At 44.2% G+C, this 19,806-nt stretch overlaps 1 protein-coding gene across 4 annotated transcripts in view; it reads left to right on the top strand.

The window, feature by feature from the left end:
- Window positions 1-1,557: 1,557 nt before the first annotated feature.
- Window positions 1,558-19,806, top strand: part of SMTN (smoothelin) — a 97,106-nt gene continuing 78,857 nt past the window's right edge. For all 4 annotated transcript variants that reach the window (XM_075568922.1, XM_075568921.1, XM_075568919.1 and 1 more), the window contains exon 1: window positions 1,558-1,693. In XM_075568922.1, the coding sequence (XP_075425037.1) occupies window positions 1,643-1,693 (51 nt within the window). In that variant the 5' untranslated portion in view covers window positions 1,558-1,642. The remainder of the gene's footprint in view (window positions 1,694-19,806) is intronic.

Here is a 19,806-nt window from a genome sequence, read left to right as displayed (position 1 = left end):
TAAAAACAGTTTGTTTTGGGAAATCCAGTTTTCGTGTCTCAAAAAGTCAGATTGAAGTATGTGTTCAAGGTCGGAGAGGCTATGGCTGTGTGCATATAGGATTGTGTCATCTGCATACATGTGTATTGAAGCTTCCTTACAAGCTGTGGGAAGATCATTGATGAATGACTGTATACTTGACTTGAGTGTTGCCAACACACTATTTGTTGGTATGTCTGAAAGTGTTTTAATTTTCTGAAAAAGGTCTTGTTGTCTTTTAAATGAGTAGATACTTTTTGTACACATGGCTGTAAATAAAAATGTAAGTATTGAGAAGCTTATTGAATCACGAGACGATATTATCAGTCTCCTGGGGAATTTTCAATATGTTTGAGTATCTTGGGCACTGTGTTAATTATAGGCCTTCTTGGACTATCCAGTTTCAAAGTACTATCACTTACCCATTGGTTTGTAAAACCTATAGAAATAAAACTATCTACGTCTTTTTTGAATACCAATGTTGGATCGCCTGTTAGGTTATGGTAAATTATTGTGTCAGAAAGTTGTCTCTATCTCCAGTCTGTATTCAGAATAATTTTGTACAACTATTGCTCCCTCCTTGTCTGCCAGACGTACACCTAGCTCAGTGAAAGCAGAGAGTGTTTTTATATCTTCACGTTCTATTTTAGATAGGTTGGATCAGGTACGGGGTGTGGTCAAATCTGTGGAATTAATATATCTCAAAAAGCAGAAGTGCATGCCCCATAGTGTAATACAATTTATTACAATGGCTACGTTTGAAGAAACCTTAAAAATGCACACTCACAAACATATGTGTAAAAATTGCAGTTAGGAAAAACCTGATCACAGATATATATGTATATAATCTCTTGTTTGGTTTCTTTTATAGCTTCAAATGTATCCCTTTTTTCTTTCCAATTGGGAGAAAACTACTATTTAAACGAAGTTATTATATAAAATAATATAGCATTTACATATACCATAAGTTATATATATATATATATATATATATATATATATATGTGTATATCATGTATATGTAAATTAAACATAGCGTGCATATATAAAATAATATAGCATGTATGTATGTATCAGAATGATAGTATTTATATTGAAATGTTAGACGTGATACACTAATTACTAATGTTCTAAAACAAAGATACATTTGGAGAAAATAGACATGCTGTAATCATAGGTGTGTATACAATATAACATGATAAATTAAGCAATGAATAGAGGGCTTTCATAACCATTGCTACGCCCCCTGATCCGAAGTGACGCCATTCACACAGAAGACACACTCATTGCTGCAGGGGCCGGTGCAGAACTTGTTCATGTTTGAAATAAACTTGTAACCTGCAATCACTGCACCTTCCATCCATAAAAAAAAACTACAAATCCCGGCATCCCCAGCGAAGGGGGCGGGCACGTGGAATTCAATTTCACCACTCATGAGGCAGATGGGCGGGGTTTTGGCGCCTCCACGAGCTTTGGTTGGTTGTGGAGCCGGGGGGTGTGGTGAAGGGCGGGTCGAGTACCGGAAACGCAGGGATTTGAAGCTGCAGTGAGCGCTGTGGCTTTCAGATGAGCGCAGGACGCGGGGTGGGTGGGAGCCGGGTAGTGGAGGGGAAGCGCGGGGACCATGTCTGAGGAGAGGTTTTCCGCTATGGACGAAGGGTCGCTGCGCAAGTTGGTGAGTGGGGCTGTCTCTTTACCGCTGTATGAGAGGCTCATTGGTTGTGCACACTGCAGCTGGTTTATAGCTGAGTGACTGTCTATCTCTTACCAAGTTAATGTCTCGTGGTCTGTGATTGTTTCTCACTGTATCCCTCCAACTGTCTCGTGCTAAATCACTCTCTCCCCATTCACTTGCCCGAATAACTCCCCATTCACTTGCCCGAATAACTCTCCATTCACTTGCCTGACTGACTCTCTCTCCCCATTCACTTGCCTGACTCTCTCTCTCGCCATTCACTTGCCCGAATGACTCTCTCGCCTTTCACTTGCCCGAATGACTCTTTCTCTCTCTCGCCATTCACTTGCCCGAATGACTCTTTCTCTCTCTCGCCATTCACTTGCCCGAATGACTCTTTCTCTCTCTCGCCTTTCACTTGCCCGAATGACTCTTTCTCTCTCTCGCCATTCACTTGCCCGAATGACTCTTTCTCTCTCTCGCCATTCACTTGCCCGAATGACTCTTTCTCTCTCTCGCCATTCACTTGCCCGAATGACTCTCTTTCTGGACATTCACTTGCCCGAATGACTCTCTTTCTCGCCATTCACTTGCCCGAATGACTCTCTTTCTCGCCATTCACTTGCCCGAATGACTCTTTCTCGCCATTCACTTGCCCGAATGACTCTCTTTCTCGCCATTCACTTGCCCGAATTATTCTTTCTCGCCATTCACTTGCCCGAATGACTCTCTCTCTTTCTCGCCATTCACTTGCCCGAATGACTCTCTTTCTCTCGCCATTCACTTGCCCGAATGACTCTCTTTCTCTCGCCATTCACTTGCCCGAATGACTCTCTCTCTCGCCATTCACTTGCCCGAATGACTCTCTTTCTCGCCATTCACTTGCCCGAATGACTCTTTCTCGCCATTCACTTGCCCGAATGACTCTTTCTCGCCATTCACTTGCCCGAATGACTCTTTCTCGCCATTCACTTGCCCGAATGACTCTCTCTTTCTCTCGCCATTCACTTGCCCGAATGACTCTCTCTTTCTCTCGCCATTCACTTGCCCGAATGACTCTCTCTTTCTCTCGCCATTCACTTGCCCGAATGACTCTCTCTTTCTCTCGCCATTCACTTGCCCGAATGACTCTCTCTTTCTCTCGCCATTCACTTGCCCGAATGACTCTCTCTTTCTCTCGCCATTCACTTGCCCGAATGACTCTCTCTTTCTCTCGCCATTCACTTGCCCGAATGACTCTCTCTTTCTCTCGCCATTCATTTGCCCGAATGACTCTCTCTTTCTCTCGCCATTCACTTGCCCGAATGACTCTTTCTCTCGCCATTCACTTGCCCGAATGACTCTCTCTTTCTCTCGCCATTCACTTGCCCGAATGACTCTCTCTTTCTCTCGCCATTCACTTGCCCGAATGACTCTCTCTTTCTCTCGCCATTCACTTGCCCGAATGACTCTCTTTCTCGCCATTCACTTGCCCGAATGACTCTCTTTCTCGCCATTCACTTGCCCGAATGACTCTCTTTCTCGCCATTCACTTGCCCGAATGACTCTCTTTCTCGCCATTCACTTGCCCGAATGACTCTCTTTCTCGCCATTCACTTGCCCGAATGACTCTCTTTCTCGCCATTCACTTGCCCGAATGACTCTCTTTCTCGCCATTCACTTGCCCGAATGACTCTCTCTCGCCATTCACTTGCCCGAATGACTCTCTCGCCATTCACTTGCCCGAATGACTCTTTCTCTCTCTCGCCATTCACTTGCCCGAATGATTCTTTCTCTCTCGCCATTCACTTGCCCGAATGACTCTCTTTCTCTCTCTCGCCATTCACTTGCCCGAATGACTTTCTCTCTCGCCATTCACTTGCCCGAGTGGCTCTCTCTTTCTCTCTCGCCATTCACTTGCCCGAGTGGCTCTCTCTTTCTCTCTCGCCATTCACTTGCCCGAATGACTCTTTCTCTCTCGCCATTCACTTGCCCAAATTACTCTCTTTCTCTCTCGCCATTCACTTGCCCGAATGACTCTCTTTCTCTCTCTCTCGCCATTCACTTGCCCGAATGACTCTCTTTCTCTCTCTCGCCATTCACTTGCCCGAATGACTCTCTTTCTCTTTCTCGCCATTCACTTGCCCGAATGACTCTCTTTCTCTCTCGCCATTCACTTGCCCGAATGACTCTCTCTCGCCATTCACTTGCCCGAGTGACTCTCTTTCTCTCTCGCCTTTCACTTGCCCGAATGACTCTTTTTCTCTCTCGCCATTCACTTGCCCGAATGACTCTTTCTCTCTCTCGCCATTCACTTGCCCGAATGACTCTCTCTCGCCATTCACTTGCCCGAATGACTCTCTCTCTCGCCATTCACTTGCCCGAATGACTCTCTCTCGCCATTCACTTGCCCGAGTGACTCTCTCTCGCCATTCACTTGCCCGAGTGACGCTCTCTTTCTCTCTCGCCATTCACTTGCCCGAGTGACTTTCTCTCTCACTCTCTGACTCTCACTCTCTAACTCTCCACTTTCACTTCCCCGAATGACTCTCTCCCCACTTGCCCAAATGACTCTCGCTCTTTCTTTCTCCACTTGCCCAAATGACTCTCGCTCTCCATTCACTCGCTCCGAGGACACTCTCCGTAATGACTCTTCTGCTTTGTAACAGTATGTCATTTGTTTTGACTGACGGTCACCGCCTCTCTCCTGCTGTCTGAGTTTCTGTCTCATATGCTAAGCCGCTGTCTGCTATGATAACTTGGTTTGTCTCAGTATCACTGCCTGCGGGGGATAACTGGTACTCAAGGTGTCAGACAGGTAACCTATCTGTAAGCGCTTGTTACCTTTAATAAATGCCAGAGAGGATCAGCACATATGATTGGTCATACAACAGATGTCACCTCCCTGACTTGCTGTCAGTCTCGCTGCTTTTTAGGATCCGCGTTGCAGCTTCACTGATTAAAATCGGCATATGGCTTCTAAAATGCCATTATTGGTCACAAACCTACAGATCTTGGGTTTTCGTCCTTGAAGGAGGGCTTGTCGGCATCACAAACCGTGGCGTTGTACACAGAAATATAAACGTGGTGTCACTGTGACTGCGATTAATATGCTTTGCCCCCTCTGAGCGGCTCAGGATTCCTAGTGAGGATGAGGGGCGGGTAATTCGGGCAGGATATAGTGTCATGGTTATGAGATGAATCAGCTTTGTTTTTCTCTTTGCATTAAGCGTGCCAGGTTTAGGTGACGTTAACCTGTGCTCCCAAGAGGAAAAAAAAAAACAATGATTAACGTAGACACCAATAAAAAATTCCCCATCCGTGTAACTTGCGTCTTCCATGTGACATTGCATATGGTAATGTTTCCAAACCGTCGCATACTAACCTTGTACCAAAACAAACGGAGTTTATTATTATTTTTTTTTTTTAAATCTAGTTTATTTTATGTTTTGTGTTTCAGCTACAAAATGACACATGCATACGCTGTTATTCTGAATCCGTCGTTAATTGTGATGTAACAGTCAATGTTAAACGCAATTATGTAATTCTTTTGCTGTCAGGGGTGGCCTCCAACTCGAGTTTAATTCCAGTTCCTACCTAGTTTTGTAGGAATTTCAGTGTCTGATGGAACATGTCAGGTTGGATCATATAAATTGGGGCTATTTTTTTTCCATGGAAGAATTAAGGTTGGCACACGCTGAATTATGGTGGGTTTGCCGATGTCTTTGCTTTTAAATTAGTTAGGACAGTGCTTTCCAGCTCTTTTTTTTTTTTTTTGGTTAAGGAATCTTATAATTAAATTGTGAATTTCTGAGTAACCCCAACCCTCTCTAATAGCGCGTCTGAGATCAGATACATTGTAAGGAACCCCAACCCTCTCTAATAGTGTGTCTGAGATCAGATGCATTGTAAGTTCTTCTGTATTTGAACCCTTTTATGGATGCCCGGGAAACCCAAGTGTTCCTTGGAACTTCTGTTGAAAAACATTGCGTTGAGTGGAGATTGGTGGGAAGCCATCTAAGCTGATCACACACACTTGAGGTGGCTGTCATGCTGTATGTCCTCGACTGGACACTTGAGTTTTTATAGAGCATTCAATAAGCATTGAAACATTTAATGACGTGAAGATATTTTCCTTCAAATTAATGGAATTAAAATATTCTGAGTAGGGGCAAAGAGAGACGGCAGTAAAATTGTACTATTACACAATATTATAAATTGTATATGCTTTATTATGGTCGGGAACCTGCGTATAAGACCACAGCGTCTGTTGGTATGTTGGGATTATGTTATCTAGGTGTAGGTTGGAGTTTTTACATGTTTTCTGCTGAAGTTTACAAAGTATGAGTCAATTTCTCATTCTATTAAATTCAGATTAAGACTGCAGTAAAACCTCATCACAAGAAAAAACCTCCAATACAAATTGGAATGCATTTTAAACAGGAGATGTTTAGCTCCTGTAACATTTTGTTTCCATTAACTCCTTTTCTGCCAGATTAAGGCTTGCAGCCTCTGTTTTTGCAGTCTTCTAACGCGAGGAATTCAGAGTATTTACCCACTGCTTGGCACTCATCTTTTGCACATGTTATTTTTCTGGAGTGTTGCAACTACATTTTATTTTATTCATATAACCCCCCCATCCCCTGCCTCTTACACACCACGGGTGCGTCACTGCCACGGTGCCTTTGCTTTTTTGTTTTTCATACGTCTCGCTCCAGGGGGTCAGCATAGTAAAATATTAGCAGCTGGTTTTGCATCTAGTTTGCCTAGCGGAGATGTTTGCAGATCTGGCTGTGTAGTTGCGCTGGGCACGTGCTGCTTTGTAATGACCGTGTGATATTCCCAGATGTGTAAAGACCGACTTTAAGTGTTTTTTTTTTTGTTTTTTTCCCTCTTGTACAAACTTTTTTTTTTAATTGCTTTGTTTTCTATTGTCTTGGACGTCTTCACAAAACGATAATCTTATAAATCAATAAAATATGTAAATGTTCTATACATATACGTTTCAATGTGCATTGTGTTTGTTGACAAAAATAAACCACAAGGGATTTGTAACAGCATTTATACATTACTAGCTGTTCCCCAGCGTATCTCATACGCCTGGCAGATCTTAAAGATAATTCATTAAACATTCCCCCCCCCTTTTTTTTATTTTTTTTTGTAATGCTATCCCTCTCGCCCTCCCGTACACACTCTGTTCCTCTCTCCCTCCCGTACACACTGTCCTCACTCTCCCTCCCGTACACACTGTCCTTCTCGCTCTCCCTCCCGTACACACTGTCCTTCTCGCTCTCCCTCCCGTACACACTGTCCTTCTCGCTCTCCCTCCCGTACACACTGTCCTTCTCGCTCTCCCTCCCGTACACACTGTCCTTCTCGCTCTCCCTCCCGTACACACTCTGTTCCTCTCTCCCTCCCGTACACACTGTCCTTCTCGCTCTCCCTCCCGTACACACTGTCCTTCTCGCTCTCCCTCCCGTACACACTGTCCTTCTCGCTCTCCCTCCCGTACACACTGTCCTTCTCGCTCTCCCTCCCGTACACACTGTCCTTCTCGCTCTCCCTCCCGTACACACTGTCCTTCTCGCTCTCCCTCCCGTACACACTGTCCTTCTCGCTCTCCCTCCCGTACACACTGTCCTTCTCGCTCTCCCTCCCGTACACACTGTCCTTCTCGCTCTCCCTCCCGTACACACTGTCCTTCTCGCTCTCCCTCCCGTACACACTGTCCTTCTCGCTCTCCCTCCCGTACACACTGTCCTTCTCGCTCTCCCTCCCGTACACACTGTCCTTCTCGCTCTCCCTCCCGTACACACTGTCCTTCTCGCTCTCCCTCCCGTACACACTGTCCTTCTCGCTCTCCCTCCCGTACACACTGTCCTTCTCGCTCTCCCTCCCGTACACACTGTCCTTCTCGCTCTCCCTCCCGTACACACTGTCCTTCTCGCTCTCCCTCCCGTACACACTGTCCTTCTCGCTCTCCCTCCCGTACACACTGTCCTTCTCGCTCTCCCTCCCGTACACACTGTCCTTCTCGCTCTCCCTCCCGTACACACTGTCCTTCTCGCTCTCCCTCCCGTACACACTGTCCTTCTCGCTCTCCCTCCCGTACACACTGTCCTTCTCGCTCTCCCTCCCGTACACACTGTCCCTCTCGCTCTCCCTCCCGTACACACTGTCCTTCTCGCTCTCCCTCCCGTACACACTGTCCTTCTCGCTCTCCCTCCCGTACACACTGTCCCTCTCGCTCTCCCTCCCGTACACACTGTCCCCCTCACTCTCTCTCCCTCCCGTACACACTGTCCTTCTCACTCTCGCTCCCGTATACACTGTCCCCCTCTCTCTCCCTCATCTTTACCTAATTTCTGTGATACCTTTTTTGGTCCTAAAAATTGATTCTCATAAATTCAGTCAAACTTTTTCTCTTGTTCCTAGTAAAATAACAATATTCTAATGAACTAAACGGATACGTGTGCATCAGTAAGTATTTGATGAGCATGAAGGTCACAGTCCCCCGTGGAAAGTAAAACGTTATGTTTTTATAGAATACAAAGGCCATTTTTGACTTGGGGTTGATGGAATTTTTCTACCAGACAGTTAAAGATGAGCTGTTTACTTTTTTTTTTTGGTGTGCTACACAGGATTGCGCCTGTCTCACTGCACCAAGCAGTGCAAAAATGGCCACTCTGGCAGCCAAGCGGGTAAGGGCGCTGGGTGCAGAACCTTGATCACTGCTTTTATTAGTGAAGGACATTCGGTAGCAATGGGTCCAGACTTCCCATTACAGTGCGAAGTGACTGCACTGAATGATAAAGGCATGCACAGAGCAGGTTGTATGAACACTTATTTAAACTATCAACATTCTGGTCCTGTATCTGGGACCTTTCTGAAGTTTTTTAAGGTCCCAGACACAGGACTAAAACTGATTGTTTTTTTTCAACTTCAAATTTTCTTTATTGGGGTTACAATCTCATACATTGTATCACTTCCCATTGTGTTACTTCCCCCCAATAGTGTTTTCAGACATACATAGGTCCTCCTTTAGCTACAACGGTACAAAACGAGGACTTCACATACAAGACGAAACTTTGATTGTTTAAATGATCCTTTATTTTTCTGCAAAACCTTTGAGTGCCAGTTACTTTATGAATTTGCTTTCAGATTTATGGCTGTCCCCAGGTATCTATATTACCGGAGTGCCTCTATCCCATGCCGTGTGTGTATGTATGTCTACGTATGTTACATAGATTTAATTTTTATCTTGTAAAGCTCTGTACTAATCAATTTTTATTAACAATAATAAACACTAAGATAAAGCTGTGAGCCAAGCTACGTTTTCTGAAGATGACATGATTTGTTCCACCTTGTCCAATGAGGGCAGAGTAATAACATTAGTGAGGGCTTTATGAGGGTGATCTGAGGACTTCTGTGAGACCAATAAACACACCAGCACCTCATAAAATCCCAAACTCCGCACCTCTTCTCCCCACTCCTTTACCCATAAAGTGGAGTTAATCGGGCTCATTTTCCACCTTTGCTCATTTTCAAAGATAAGCAAGAAAAACGAACTGCAAACTCTATTTAATTTGGATTTATTTATTTTTTCTACTCTGTTTATTGCAAAGTACATTTTTGGGGCAGGGTTAGAGAAATAAAAGGTGGCTGCAAGGGGCAGAGGGTTCTCAAAACACTGCTGGCGTCATTACATCAGGTTGCATTATTACCACATTAAAAAATATTGCAGGTCCTTTATTGCGTCCGGAAGCCTGCGGAGAAGTAGGGTGTCTGTTGGTACTGTACATTGGGATTATCTGTTGGTACTGTACATTGGGATTGTCTTTTGCTGAAGTTAATAAAGTATGAGTCAAGTTCATTATATTTAATTGGTGTTAACATCAGACCTGAAATTGAGCTAGATGGGCCTATAATGCATGTTTCCCAGGGGTTCCTATTTCGGTGAAATGTAAAACCTCTATAGTTGCGTGAAGCGGAGACACTCTTTTTTCCACTTGTGTAATGTACCAAATTTGTGATTTTTATTTGGGGAGGAAGTCGCTGTTCCAGGAAGTAGAAATATAGGTTCTGGGTATGGTATAGATATACAGTAGGTTACCGGTTTATTGTCCTCGATTTGTAGGAAGTGTCGGCTAAAGGCTGCCCATGGGTTAAGGGGGAGACCAATTTAAATATATTCTTTTGAAAGGGGAAACAAGGTGGGGGAATGTTGATTTTTAGGATGGAAATGGGAGAATAACCTGCATTCGTCTGACATGTAATCAGTGAGACACAGCCCCTTTAAAAAGAAAATATAAAAACCTATAAAGTCAAAATACTGTAAACATTCAGGGTCCTGTTCTTTCACTGTCTTCTACATGACGATCCCTGGGTATTTGTTGGGCAACACTAATTTCCTTTAGTTCTCTTTGCCATGTGGTGCTGGCCCGTCTAGCAGTGCAGGGTTAATGTTACTTGTTCGTAGGACAGAGAATAGGGTGGTGACCAGCAAACCTGTATTAATGGGAGCCCAGGCACCATGGGTAAAGGAACTATTGTAGGGAGGGAGTTACAGCCAAATAAGGATCACTGAACCGTGATTTCGTACTCATGGGAACCGTTGCTAATAGATCCTCTCAGCCAGGGCTAACTTCTCGAGCTGTGCCCCCCACTCCCCCCCTGGCCGGGTGCCGCATCATTTGACGTGCATTGCCATGGCGATGCGTTGCCCAAGACCCGGCAGAGAGCAGGTGAGTTAGAGGTCTCACGCCTACCCCGGCATTTAATTTAAATGCCGTGGGGAAAAGCGCAGGGCCTCTGTAACCGCCGCGCCCCCCAGTTTGCGCACCGCTGCTCTAAGCTTATGACTTTATTGGATGGGGGTTTCGGGTATTCAAAGCCCTTCCAGGGGCAATACCCCACCATTGCAGACATGTGCAGACCAGTGTTTGCGCTAACAAAATGTTTAATTGTAACACAACTTTCTTTTTTCTTCAAGACTTTACATATTTCAATCGGGCAACCAAACACATCCCTGGAAATGAAATGATGTATTCACCTTGCCCCGGGTCAAAGTCCTTCTACATTTATCTCTAACAACGACCACAAAACCCAATGTGAAGGCTAAAGACATCTCAGGATAGCTCTGGGAAAAGACTTTTCAATACTTACTTAAATACATTGTAATACAAACAATATAATCTCTTGTATGTGGGAATTGATTTGTGATGACATCAAGACCATTTAAAAATAAATAAATAGTTTTGGTGATTCATTTTGACTGGGATTTTTAACCCGGGGCAAGGTGAATACACAGGGAATATATGTACCCACATGTTCTTGCAATAGGAATACATGGTATGTTATCACGTGGATAGAGCTTATTGGGGTATCAATTATTTGATTTGTTTTTAATCATTGTGTGAGGTAAATATGGGTTATATATGTATATATTGTTCCTGTATGCTGACATATTTTTGAACAATGGTGACTTCATTATACTTCTGTTTTTGTATGAATAAAAACCAATATTGGATTATTCTTTATCACCTCAACCTTGGAGGTATTGTATGTCTTTATTTATATAGCGCCATATATGTACATAGTGCTTCACAGTAATAATACACGTGTTAATCATATAAATAATAAATAACAAATAATATAAATAAGAGCTCATGGGAATAAGTGCTTCAGACGTAAAAGTAACATTAAGGAAGAGGAGTCCCTGCTCCGAGGAGCTTACAGTCTAATTGGTAGGTAGGAAGAACGTACAGAGACAGTAGGAGGGAGTTCTAGTAAGTGCGTCTGCAGGGGGCCAAGCTTTATGTATCATGTGTTCAGAATATCCACAGTGCTATTCATATGCTACTTTAAGCAAGTGTCTTAAGGTGGGTCTTAAGGTGGGTCTTAAAGGTGGATAGAGAGGGTGCTGGTCGGGTACTGAGGGGAAGGGCATTCCAGAGGTGCGGGGCAGTCAGAGGTTTAAGGCGGGAGAGGGTTTTAGATACAAAGGGGGGTAGAAAGAAGACATCCTTGAGAAGAAAGCGGTGGAGAAAGAAGTGGATTTGTTGTTAACACAAGTATATCTATATGTAATGTGCGGCCTTCGAAGCATATTAAGTTGCCTTCCACAGAATATCTGCCATTGGTGCAGCAGGGGCAAGGCACCGCCGGAATAAGATGTTTCACTGCGGCCTTAACACGTGCCCTGCAGTGGATGAGGTAGCGGGAATTGTCCTTGACACTGGCCCCCAGGACTCCCACTAGTCCCTCCTCAGCATCCCGCAGAAGATTCTTGGGAGCAGATTGATTGATATGCCGGTACGCGCTAATCCGTACCAGCGCTTGATGTGTCTGCCCCTGTATTTAGTATGAAGTGGAGCTGCTTCTTAGTGCTGAAAGCACTATTCAAATAAGTGGGACCAAAAATCTTCTCCATAGTGAGGAGTGGTCTTCACTGCCTATTGGTTAAAGCACAGGTGGTCAACTCCAGTCCTTAAGGCCACTAACAGGTCAGTTTGTAAGGATATCTCTGTTTCAGCCCAGGTGACTGAGTCATTGATTGAGCCACCTGTGCTGAAGCAGGGATATCCTTAAACTGACCTGTTTGTGGCCCTTGAGGACTGGAGTTGGCCACCCCTGGACTAAAGGCCTTGCAGAACTTCAAGCTAGAATAATTGGGCAGGGCTGCATGTCACGATGGAATCAGCTTATTTAGACTTTTTTAATTACCGGGATCGTTGATTGAGCAAGCAGAGATAAAAATAAATTGTGTTTATTCACCTAATGAACACACTCACCTATGTTACACAAAAATACAGTAAAAAGACACACTTACTTTGGAAACTGAGATAACAAAACTAATCTTTCCTAATTGCAAACACACAGCAAAATATTCCAGGCTACGTCTCCTTCCTGTAGCCTCCGGCTGTTAAATTCTGGTCACTTATCCTCTGAGAAATGTAGATGATTTACTCAGAGATGGAATTTCTCCAATGGGACTGAATCTCAGGTGAATCGCACAGGATGGAACTGATGGACTCATGAAATACTTAGATGGATCTCTTAGAACTGATGAATCTTGAGCGGGGTTCAAATCTGTGATGGTGATAAAATCTCCCCCCCCACCTCACATAACTAAAGGTACCTACACAAGGGCCATGCCCGTTTATGCATTTACACACATGGTACTATTAATAAAATCATAACAGTCTACATGTCTCTCCTAATCGTTTGCATACAAAAAATTAGAACCTTAGGACATTTCCTTCAAACATATCAGGTTTGGGGGATGGTTAAAACCCATTCTCTTTTCCCTTATTCAAAAACATTGTTACCATACTTCATACATTATGTGATTTTCCCCCTGAACCCTATTTTAATCAAACAAACCTCTGTCTTATACATGGATAGAGTGTGGGGATATACATTAACCCCTTGTGTCCCTTTTTTTTTTACCTCTTCCTGCTCTGTGCTGAAGCAGGACGTCCCAGCACCTCTGGAAACGGTAAAACACAAACGGCAATTGTCTCATATTTTGCACACAGTCACAGTAATGCATACACAATGCCCGGGCCCAAGAGCTGACCCTCTAGGACGCCAAAACACGGCTCAGGGGTAACCAAGTGGGCTTGGCCTTTATTATAAGCCTGGTTCTCCCTTCCCCCGCCACACTGCATGATTAGGTTTGTTTCATTCTCTGGGGAGAAGCAAATAAGAATCTCACTTTCACATTCACACGTCTCGGGCAGTTCTGCAACCTGCTTTTCACCATTATCTCTTAGGCCGAGTTTGTAGTGTGCTAGCGCGCGCAGCGACGCCGCCGTCGGGCGCAATGCAGTACTTGGCTATAGTAGGTAGCCGCGCGCCTGCGACGTAGCGCGTTGACGTGGCTGCGTTTTGAGAAGACCATACATTTTGTCATGGGCGACTGCCGCATGACGTCAGCGACACGTGAGCTGGCTCAGTCAGAGGGTGAACCAGCTTCGTCACGCCCGTGCCATGCCCTCGCCTCACCTCCCCAGTCTCCTGCAGCCAAGTGCACAGATCGCTGGGGCTGCAGGAGTGCGCGGGCCACACAGGTCGTTTAATCTCTGCCTTGGCATAAAGTGCTTCCACTTTCCACTGCAGCTAGGGATTCTGGGAAATGACATGCAAATGAGCACACCATGTGATACAGCAGGCATGTGCTTATAGGGGTCCATGTTAAAATGGACATGAAGTAAAAGCTGTGCTCATTTGCATGTCATTTCCCAGAATCCCTTGCTGCAGTGGAAGCATTGTATGCTAGGAGATAATGGGGAAAGGCAGATTGCAGATCTGTCCGAGACGTGAATGTGCTCACAAGGGATATTGTTTGTTTGCTGTACACTGCACAGTGGGTGGGGGGGGTTGTCACTTTTTTTTTTAACCCGCCATAATTTTATATATTCTGGGGAGAAGCGATTTCAGACCGTTTGTATTGGTACTCTGTCTATGTACCAATCCAGGCTCTATGTGAGAGTGCTGCTCCAGCACTGGATTCTGTTCCACAACCTTTATTTTAAAGGGTCTCTCAGTATATTTCTGTGCTCCGTACGTGTCTGATTCCTTACTCCATCTATTCGTGTCTGCCTTTAAATTTACACCTTGTAGTAAAGATTCTTAAACCTTTTTGGCGTGTCAAAGTAGTCGGATCAGTGCTGGAGTTCGGTTCCCTCGAGCGTAGATAAAAAATGCCTCTTCGCTACATTTTATAAAGGTTGAAAACTGCCATTAACACCCCCAATAGCCTGCCACAATCTCCCCATGTGTAATGCATCAGAGGCAGGACACGATGTACAGACATTGGAGCTGCGTCTCTGTTGCTTGTAGCAGGAAATGTGTGTGGATTCTTCACTTTGAGCCGAGAATCTGCGAGAAATGCACATTCGGCCCCAAACTGTCAGCCTGGAATCTGTAGACTGGTATACAAAAAAAATCCACCTCAAAGGCCTGTGATCGAGCGTAGAAGATTAGAGGATATTTTGAAATCGCATACCAGGACCGTGACATGTCGGAGCAGCTCCAATTTAACCCATTCCTCGATAACTCCTTTACTGCTGTTACACTGCCAATTAACCCCTTTGCTTCTTTAACATCAGATTAAATCTGCAGACCAAGCAATATCCTACATGTGTTTTTTTTTAAATCAGTTTTGTACTATGAGAAAATGCTTGTAGCATTTTTTTTTAAATAACTCTGGCGTTTTAATGTAACAAGCATTTTTTGTTTCTATAGCAACCATTTACAAAGTCACATCCCCTTCCTCTTCTGGAACAGGCTCTGGCACACCCCTTTTTTTGAGCCCTGCCTTCTCTAGCAGTGTATCTAGTGACTCCCTGATCACATGATCTTCCCCACAGAACTTTGCATCTTTGGTCCTCTTCTGCTGCACTGACAGCCATTTAGTGAACCCCCGAGCCAAATCTTCACCGATCGATCACAGGAGAACAAATCAATCGACAACTTGGCTAATTACTTATTATGTGGATTGTATTGATGCACATATTAAAGGGGTAGACAAACACAGCTTGAACTGCTGCTTTAATACTTTTTGCTGTTAAGATTGACGAAACCCTTTGCGTGAACAGCAAAGAACTCCGTGTTCTTGTTGGGTTTGTAGATCGAGGCTATAAAATTGTATGGTGTAACACCAATAAAACTAACCCACAGTTCCCAGCTTGTGATTAGAGCCAGAGCCGTATATCTCCGAAAAATCACTGAGTACTTGTATTCCTAAAAGCCAAGATCTGCTCTCGAACATCTCACTGTGGTCCTGCTGAGATGAGCCGGACGCTGCTCTGCTGCCATCAGCGCACTTTTCATAACCAATAAAGGGCAAATTTTTTTTTTTTTTTAGATTCAGGACCAATATTTTTAGTTGTCCAGAGCAAACCTTAAGTACAGTGAGTCCTCTAAACCGGGGGTGCTCAATGTCCGTCCTCAAAATCTCTCCTCCCCCCCCACATAGGTCAGAAGTTCAGGATATTCCAGTTTCAGCACAGGTGGCTGTCAAAGACTGAGCCTCTGGTTGAGCCAGCTGTGCTGAAGCAGGGATTGATTGAGCCACCTGTGCTGAAGCAGGAATATTCTAAAAACCTGACCTATTAGGGGTCTTGAGGACTGAAGTTTAAGCACCAGTGATTCCCAATGGGGCGTTTGGGAGGTGTCTCAAAGGTTTGCGGGTCCCAGGCAGTATAGTGGGGTCCTGAGCCCGTATGGGGACTGTGCACTTAGTAAGACCCCAGCCAAACTACACCTTAGAGTGGGAGAGGGGGTTATATCTGTCACTTACAGCGGGAGCTTCCAAAATCACTCCTCACAATGCTTTGAATCCACAGCAGCAAGGCATTATGGGACGTGGCTTTGGAAGCTCCCTCAGTGACGGCTATACCTCCCATGCGGCCTGCACACACCGAGGTGCAGTGGGGGGGTCTTATGCATGTTCCACCCCCCACAAGCTCTAGTGCCTGTGATCGATCGGTCACCTACTTCTGTTAGGAATTGTCTGAGTCTGCAAGACGATTTACTAATTAGGGTTTTGCTGAACAAATATTTACTAGCAAGTGTAAAAAAGGCTGGGCACCACTGATCTAAACTATTGCATTGAAGTTGGCTCATTTCCTGTCTGTGGGATTAAAGGGTTTGGTGCCCTTGGGCTTGTAGTGACAGAATATGGCTGCAGTCCGTGAGGCTTTGGGGTGTGTTGACAACTTTCATCTTTCACTTTCAAATGAGTCTCCTTCTTCCCATGACTTCATGCAAAGCCGAGGTCTGTGATGGAAGCTTCAGTCTTACAGTGACCTCATTGGACATGTTGCTGTGCTTTCAGTTCTGTGCATATATGGAAGAATTTAGATCATTTAGGTGACGTAACATGGAGCAATCTGAGAATTTATAGAGAGCAATAGGAGGGGGTTATATTGAGCAATAGGAGGAGTTATTGGGAGTGGTTATATGGGGCAGTAGGAGGTGTTATAGGGAGCGTTTCTGTGGGGCAGTAGGAGTTATAAGGAGCAGTTATATGGGGCAATAGGAATTACATGACCCACTAACTCTGATATCCTGTTATGTCCACGTTTACATAAACCTCAATGATTTGTGTCTAATGCAGAACATGGTTGACCAATTAAGAAACAACATATTATTTGCAGGAATAGTGATTTGCCCATACAATATCAACGTGCCCGTACAGTACCAACATGCCCATAGAATACCAACTTGAGACATCGAAGCCTAAATTCCGCTTAGAATACAGTTTTAACATCCGTTTTATCTCGGAACATGCACAGAGCAGCTTTTCCTGAGGAAATTTACCCGGCATGCTATTATAGGTATTTAGGCTTGTGCGCACCAGCGGTTAACCACGGGCGCTATCCGTTATACGGCAAATTCCTGCTCTGCAGCCATGTCAAAGTAATGATGTCAGGAAATGGGCAATTAGGTTGAATTGCAGAATGTGGTTGTTTTTCTTTGCTTAATGAAAGGATATTGAAAGAAGAAAATGCAAATAAACATTATCTGTGCATAGAGCACCATTTCTTTCCCACCCCCCAAAAAAAACCTGCCTATTAAAGTCAAAATATAAGGCTCTAATATAAAATATTATAGGTGCATGTATTACATACATGTGCATATACATACGTATGTGTGTGCGCAGCCGCTATATATACATACATATTATTTGTAATAAAGTTACAACATTTAATTGGATTAAGTTAATTGTCTTTTGTCACATTGATATCCGTATCCTAACCATTTAAAAACACATGTTCCTAAACTACTCTTGACCTGTTTGAGCTTCTGTACAGACCTGTGCATTCTGGGAGTGTGCTGGGTGAACGGGGACGTTTTGCAAGTTTTAGGTATAGCGAGCGGTTCATTTAAAAACCAAACAAGACTTGGTAACCGGAATAGAAATGGTAGATGCTGGGGATTCAGTCACTATATATTCCGAGCGGTATCCACAGTTCATACACGATTTGCCATATACAATGTGTTTTTTCCAGTCATGTTTTTGTCATCGTGTGAACTAGCCTTGCACTGACCTCTGGCATGACCGTTACATATCAGCATGGGAACACAAGGGACAGATCTACTACTGGTCCATTGGGTCCCTCCTTCCCGCCAGGTGGCACCTGCTATTCCAGTAGCCGGGTTTACTGGAGTGTATATTGTATGTAAATAAAGTTTGTTTGTTAACTGTCGGCCGCATTAGTGTCCCCCGCAGTGAATATATAATCCTTACTCACACATCATAAAATACGCGAGTCATTGTGTCTGCAACATATTGTGTCTATGATGTCGTCATGCTTGTTTATCACATTGGATCAGTTCCCGGCACTTCCTTTCCATCTCTTCCCTACCAGACTCCCTCTTCTCAGTCATCAAATACTAATTACAGTCCCATTCCCCCCCCGCTCGTCAATGCCCTCCGCACGTCCTCTGTTTAATTAGCACGCCGGCCCACGTACCAGGGTCTGCTTTAATGGCAGGAAACGGGATTATATATTTCGGGTGTCGTTTTTAATCCTCTATCCCACGAGTGGCCAACGCAATCCTCCAGGGGCCACCAACAGGTTCGGTTTGAAGGCTATCTCGGCTTCAGCACAAGTGGCTCAGTCAACGACTGATTTGAGCCACCTGTGCTGAAGCCGAGATGACCTTAAAACCTGACCTGTTGGTGGCCCTTGCATGGAAGTTGGCCTCCTGCGTGGAAGATTGTTTGGTATTTATGCTGGTTTTCAGTGTTTATTGCTTTGTTTTTTCGGCGGCGGCGGTTTCATATTAAAGCAGCAAAACGCTGCTTTTTTTTTCATTTCTCTAGTGTTCGATAATACTTACTGTATTTTTCAAAATGATTATTCAACTCTTAAAGCTGCAGTCCAAGCAATATCCTATATATGTGTGTGTGTGTGTGTTTTTTTATTTAATAAATCAGTTCTGTACTATGAGAAAATACTTGTAGCATTAAAAAAAAAAAAGTTTTAAAGACATTTTTAATGTTTCTAATGTAGGAAGGATTTCCAAAGTGACAGCCCCTTCCTATTCTGATAGGCTCTGGCTCTTGAGCCCCGCTCTCTCTCTAGCAGTGCACCAATTCCAGTCATATCACCAATATCTAGTAACTGCTCAACCAATCATATTCTAGGAACTACATTGCCCACAATGCTGTGCAAGAACTGAATTAAATAACCCGGAGCAAGCGATCGATTACAGGAGAACGGATCGATTTGCAGCTTAGCTAACCACTTGTCAGTGTGCAGATTGTATTGATGCACATATTGAATGGGAATTTAAAAAAAAAAAATTAAACGGCAGCTTGAACTGCAATTTTAATGCCATTTTTAATGCGTTTTACAGCATTTTTTGGTTTTTATAGCAGGCTTTAGCCCACCTCCCCAGCGGTGCAAGATCTTTGTAACACTTTCCTGTTTGTGATAATTTGTTGCCAATATTCCCCGCAGTTTGAGCTGCAAACTGTAACAATAGATAATGTTACCTTAGTAATATAAGGACACATTGTAGCTGCTGAGTTACCCTGACTGAAGCATCCATTATCTTAGGCCGCGTCCATTCTGCTTGCGCGACAGAGCTGTGCGATGAATCACATTAGGGTAATGTGATCGTGTATAGTGTGCACGTGAGCGTTGGCCATAGAGCTGACAAACTTTTTTGTCTTTGCCACACGATGGCCGGGTCACGTGAGCGATTAAACAACTCTGCCATGCCCCCCCGAAACACCTCCGACACGCCTGCCTGTCGCGTCTACCTACAGGACAAGAATCGCCTCAGCTACAAGCGAGCGTGACATCACGGCGCTCAGTTGTGCGCGCAAGCCGCATGGACGTGACTCTAGGCGCACCATTAGGATTTTGACAGGTTTGTAAGGTGCCAACAGGAGCACCAAACGATTGCCAGCTCTGGTAAGAATGTAGAATTATGCAGTCACATGCTTTACTTATACAAAGAAAAGGGGGGATATAGTATTGCTGCTTTAATAAAACCATGTTTCAGTGAAAACAATAGAAAAAAATAAGGCCTATACTGTATTTGAATTTGGTGTTTATTAGTGTACTTTTTATTTTAGATATTTTATTTCCATACTGCCCTTGTGTTTT

Source organism: Ascaphus truei, chromosome 13 (assembly GCF_040206685.1).
Source record: "Ascaphus truei isolate aAscTru1 chromosome 13, aAscTru1.hap1, whole genome shotgun sequence".
In the NCBI taxonomy this organism is placed as follows: Eukaryota; Metazoa; Chordata; class Amphibia; order Anura; family Ascaphidae; genus Ascaphus; species Ascaphus truei.
This window is presented reverse-complemented; position numbering and strand designations above follow the sequence as displayed.